General features: G+C 37.1%; 2 protein-coding genes across 3 annotated transcripts in view; one reads left to right on the plus strand and one right to left on the minus strand.

Annotated features, from left to right (window-relative positions):
- Positions 1-2,188, plus strand: part of LOC104793551 (phosphomannomutase) — an 8,516-nt gene extending 6,328 nt beyond the window's left edge. Inside the window, exons 2-11 of one of the 2 annotated variants that reach the window (XM_010519918.2) lie at positions 12-213; positions 295-361; positions 776-852; positions 946-981; positions 1,118-1,173; positions 1,269-1,368; positions 1,458-1,553; positions 1,640-1,729; positions 1,818-1,869; positions 1,963-2,188. In XM_010519918.2, coding sequence (XP_010518220.1) covers positions 100-213; positions 295-361; positions 776-852; positions 946-981; positions 1,118-1,173; positions 1,269-1,368; positions 1,458-1,553; positions 1,640-1,729; positions 1,818-1,869; positions 1,963-2,015 — 741 coding nt within the window. In that variant the 5' untranslated portion in view covers positions 12-99 and the 3' untranslated portion in view covers positions 2,016-2,188. The remainder of the gene's footprint in view (positions 1-11; positions 214-294; positions 362-775; positions 853-945; positions 982-1,117; positions 1,174-1,268; positions 1,369-1,457; positions 1,554-1,639; positions 1,730-1,817; positions 1,870-1,962) is intronic. The other variant, XM_010519919.2, reaches the window with a different exon arrangement.
- LOC104793550 (LIM domain-containing protein PLIM2a-like) lies at positions 2,175-3,619 on the minus strand. Its single transcript, XM_010519917.2, has 3 exons — positions 3,164-3,619; positions 2,933-3,058; positions 2,175-2,826 (listed from the first exon to the last, which is right to left on the minus strand). Exons 1-3 carry the CDS (start codon positions 3,296-3,298, stop codon positions 2,398-2,400), a joined length of 690 nt encoding a protein of 229 aa, XP_010518219.1. The 5' UTR covers positions 3,299-3,619; the 3' UTR covers positions 2,175-2,397.

The following is a 3,706-nucleotide window of genomic DNA, read 5'->3' on the forward strand; positions in this document are numbered from 1 at the left end:
CATCCACTCACATCTTCCGCCATTATCATCATCTCTATCTCTTTTGAAAACGCTTCACATCCTTCTTCCCCTTCACGATCCCTTCTCCAACCAGATTCAATGGCGGCGAAAAAACCCGGAGTGATCGCTTTGTTCGACGTCGACGGTACTCTCACAGCTCCAAGGAAGCAAGCTACTCAAGAATTGCTAGATTTTATCCGAGAATTGCGTAAGGTATGTGATTTTATCCGAGAATTGCGTAAGGTATGAGATTGGTTAGTGTTCGATATAATGTCTGTGAGAGAGTTGCTGCAGGTCGTCACTATTGGAGTCGTCGGTGGATCTGATCTTAGCAAGATATCTGAGCAACTTGGGAAAACAGGTACGACTCTGATCGGATCCAGAAAAAAGAACTGTAATTTGTGGTAGAATTTTCGATTGTGGTACTCAAAGTTTGGATCTTTTCGTAAATTTGATGAGGATGGTCTCTTTTGTTCTGTTTTCTACTGTATGGATCCTTTAACAAACTACATAAGAGTTTTTGACTAGATCCATCAGCACCATGGATACAGAAGATCCTTAAAGTCTATAGATTTGGAATTTAGTATAGCTGTTGATCATTATCTATCTTTGTTGTCTTGAGTTCAAATTCTGGAATGTGTTTGATTTTCCCCTAGAGTCTTAGTTTTCATCTGATTTACTTAAAGAGAGGATTTTAGATCTGGCTCTACTTGTCTTTCCCTTGTGATCCTCCAGCTGTTTAGCTGAAACTTTTGAATTTGTTAAATGTTTGCAGTCACTCACGACTATGAATATTGTTTCTCTGAGAATGGTCTTGTTGCCCATAAAGATGGGAAATCCATTGGAATTCAGGTTCATATGAAACAACGGCTTTTACTTACTTATCCACATTGTTGTGTTATCGTTTCTTTTGTTCCTTAAATAGTTTGTATCTTTCTTTCTTAGAGCCTGAAGCTGCACCTTGGAGAAGATAAACTCAAGGTAAAAACATATCATTGTCTCTTAGGTTGATAGCAGCAGTTGCTATAATGTTTCTTTAGTGGTTTCATTGATGTTGAAGTGTATGCTTAGTATATGTATATGGATAGTTTGTGATTGTGTAAAACTGATGATGCAGGAGTTGATAAACTTCACGCTGCACTACATTGCAGACTTGGATATTCCAATTAAAAGGTATAATGTGGATCCATCTACTAGTCTATATATAATCATGTTTGCAAAGTGATGACTGATGAGATGATTTACTTTCTTGAAATTTGTATACATAGGGGAACATTTATTGAATTCCGTAATGGAATGCTCAATGTATCACCTATTGGTCGCAACTGCAGCCAAGAAGAAAGAGACGAATTCGAGAGATACGATAAGGTAGAAATAAACAATTTTGTTTTTCAGTTTCTTATATAAATTTTCTTTGAGCATTGTTATCATTTCAAGATATTTTCTTGTCTTAAAAGGTTCAAAACATCCGGCCAAAGATGGTAGCTGAACTTCGTGAGCGGTTTGCGCATCTTAACCTTAATTTCTCAATTGGAGGACAGATTAGCTTCGATGTGAGTAGAATCAAAATGTTGATGATGACAATTCCTTAAAATCTATTTTTTGAGTTACTGAAACTGTTTTTATTGTTATGAATCAGGTCTTCCCTAAAGGTTGGGATAAGACTTACTGCTTGCAGTACCTGGAAGACTTCAGTGAAATCCATTTCTTCGGTGACAAAACCTATGAGGTATAAAACTCAACTTTTCCAAATCACTTCGTTACTTTGTATTTCGTTGAGCTCGATGAGTAAAAAAGTTGGCTTGTAACTTGTGCAGGGTGGAAACGATTATGAAATCTATGAATCACCAAAAACAATTGGCCATTCAGGTTAGTTACTTAGATATATTACACAATGTATCTCTCTCTGTTTGTGTTAAAGATAATTTTTCATGACAAGTAGGATTGTTTCTGTTGCTGCAGTTACGAGTCCAGATGACACAATGGCAAAATGCAAGGCTCTGTTTATGTCTTGAAACACAATCCATCTGGAGAAAACAGTGTCAAGAGTTTGATTCTTCTTTGGCGAAATCTTGCAACTTTTGATTGTTTACATAACAAGGAATGGAGAAAAGTGTGTGTTGCGTACTACTATGGATACTGTATGTTTTTGAATTTTGATTCATCAAATAAAATAAGGTCAAAGATATAACCTCTTCAAAAAGAAATCTGATGTTTAAAGATTTCGTTTACAAAACAGATTCTCTCCAAAAAAAAGGCTTTAAAACTTTACAAGAATATACAGAAACAAACAACAAACAATTTTGTATACATAATTACTCAATTCAAACGTAAAAGCATATAAAAACGAAACTTGAAACTTAAGGAACTGATAAGATTCGTTCCTCCACACCACATTCAAGACTCAACGACGGGCTCAGCCTCTTCTTCTTCTCCTGCAGCTTCAGGGACTGCTTCCTCTTCCTCTTCTTTTGCCTCGGGAATTGAGTCGGTGTCTTCAATAGGTTTGAGATCATCTGAAGGGGGAGAAGCGCCACCAGAAGAGGCGGATCGACGGTGATTAGCAGCAGCTTGATGGACGTGGTTGTAACTCCCTTTCTCGAGGAAGAGCTGATTGAAATGGACTTTACAGTAGAGGACGCCGTTAAGAGAAGCGTAAGAAGAGTGAGTCAAAGGACAACCACTGTGGGCGCACCTGAAGCAATTCTTGTGGTAACACTCTCCTTCCATTGTTACTTTCTCAAGTGGGTAAACCGTTTTCTTACAAGTGGCACATTTGTCTTGCGTTCCACTGAAAAAGGATGATAGCTTGCTCGGAGTTCGAGTCTTGCCGAATCCATTTGGGGTTAAAAAAAAGATCAGATGAACAAGAAACTAAAAAAAAATGAATCTTACTTTGAAAAGAGAGAGAGAAGAAAGAGTAATATATTACCAGATCATTGGGCTTGTCGGTCTTTCCGTTCTGAAAATTCTTGCTGTAATTGCCAGATTCTTTGAAAAGCTGTTCGAAGTGTGGCTTACAGTAAAGAACTCCATCCATTGATGAGTAATTGCTTATCTGTTTATGTTATAAAAAAGCATTGTGGGAAACAACAGAGGAGGAAGAAAGAAAGAAAGAGAGAGAAAGAAAGAAAGAGAGAGAGAGAGAGAGAGAGATACTGACGACGAGAGTGCCTTTGCAATGGCTGCATTTGAAACATGATTTGTGATAAGTATTACCCTCTAATGTCAACAGATCCATAACATAGACGGTTTTGTCACAGGCCTTGCATTTATCCAATGTTCCTGTAAACGACATTTTTCTCTTCTTCTTATATTAATGCTGTTTCTTCGTTGGGGCCGGTTTGAGTCTCCAGACACGACGACCAAACGACGACGACGACGATACAAAAACAAAAAAAAAAACTCGATCTCTGTTTCCTTTCTTTTTCATCTCAGAGATGTGTCTCTTATTTATCAAAAAAAAAAAAAAGTAGTCTTGAATGAGAGGAAATTTTGGGTCCAGTGGTAGAGATTCGAAAGAGGAGAGAACCCACCATTAAAAAAATTACCGTCGATCAAAATTCTAAATCTGGGGATTGTTGTTTTATTTTAGATTCCGAGCTAAAACGAAAGGACTTCGTTTTCTCGACGTTTTTAGCCATAGGTCTCTCTATTTTTTAAAGAATTAGAGGAGAGAGTATAATTAAAAAAAAAAAAAAAAAAA

This window comes from Camelina sativa, chromosome 6 (assembly GCF_000633955.1).
Source record: "Camelina sativa cultivar DH55 chromosome 6, Cs, whole genome shotgun sequence".
Lineage (NCBI taxonomy): Eukaryota > Viridiplantae > Streptophyta > Magnoliopsida > Brassicales > Brassicaceae > Camelina > Camelina sativa.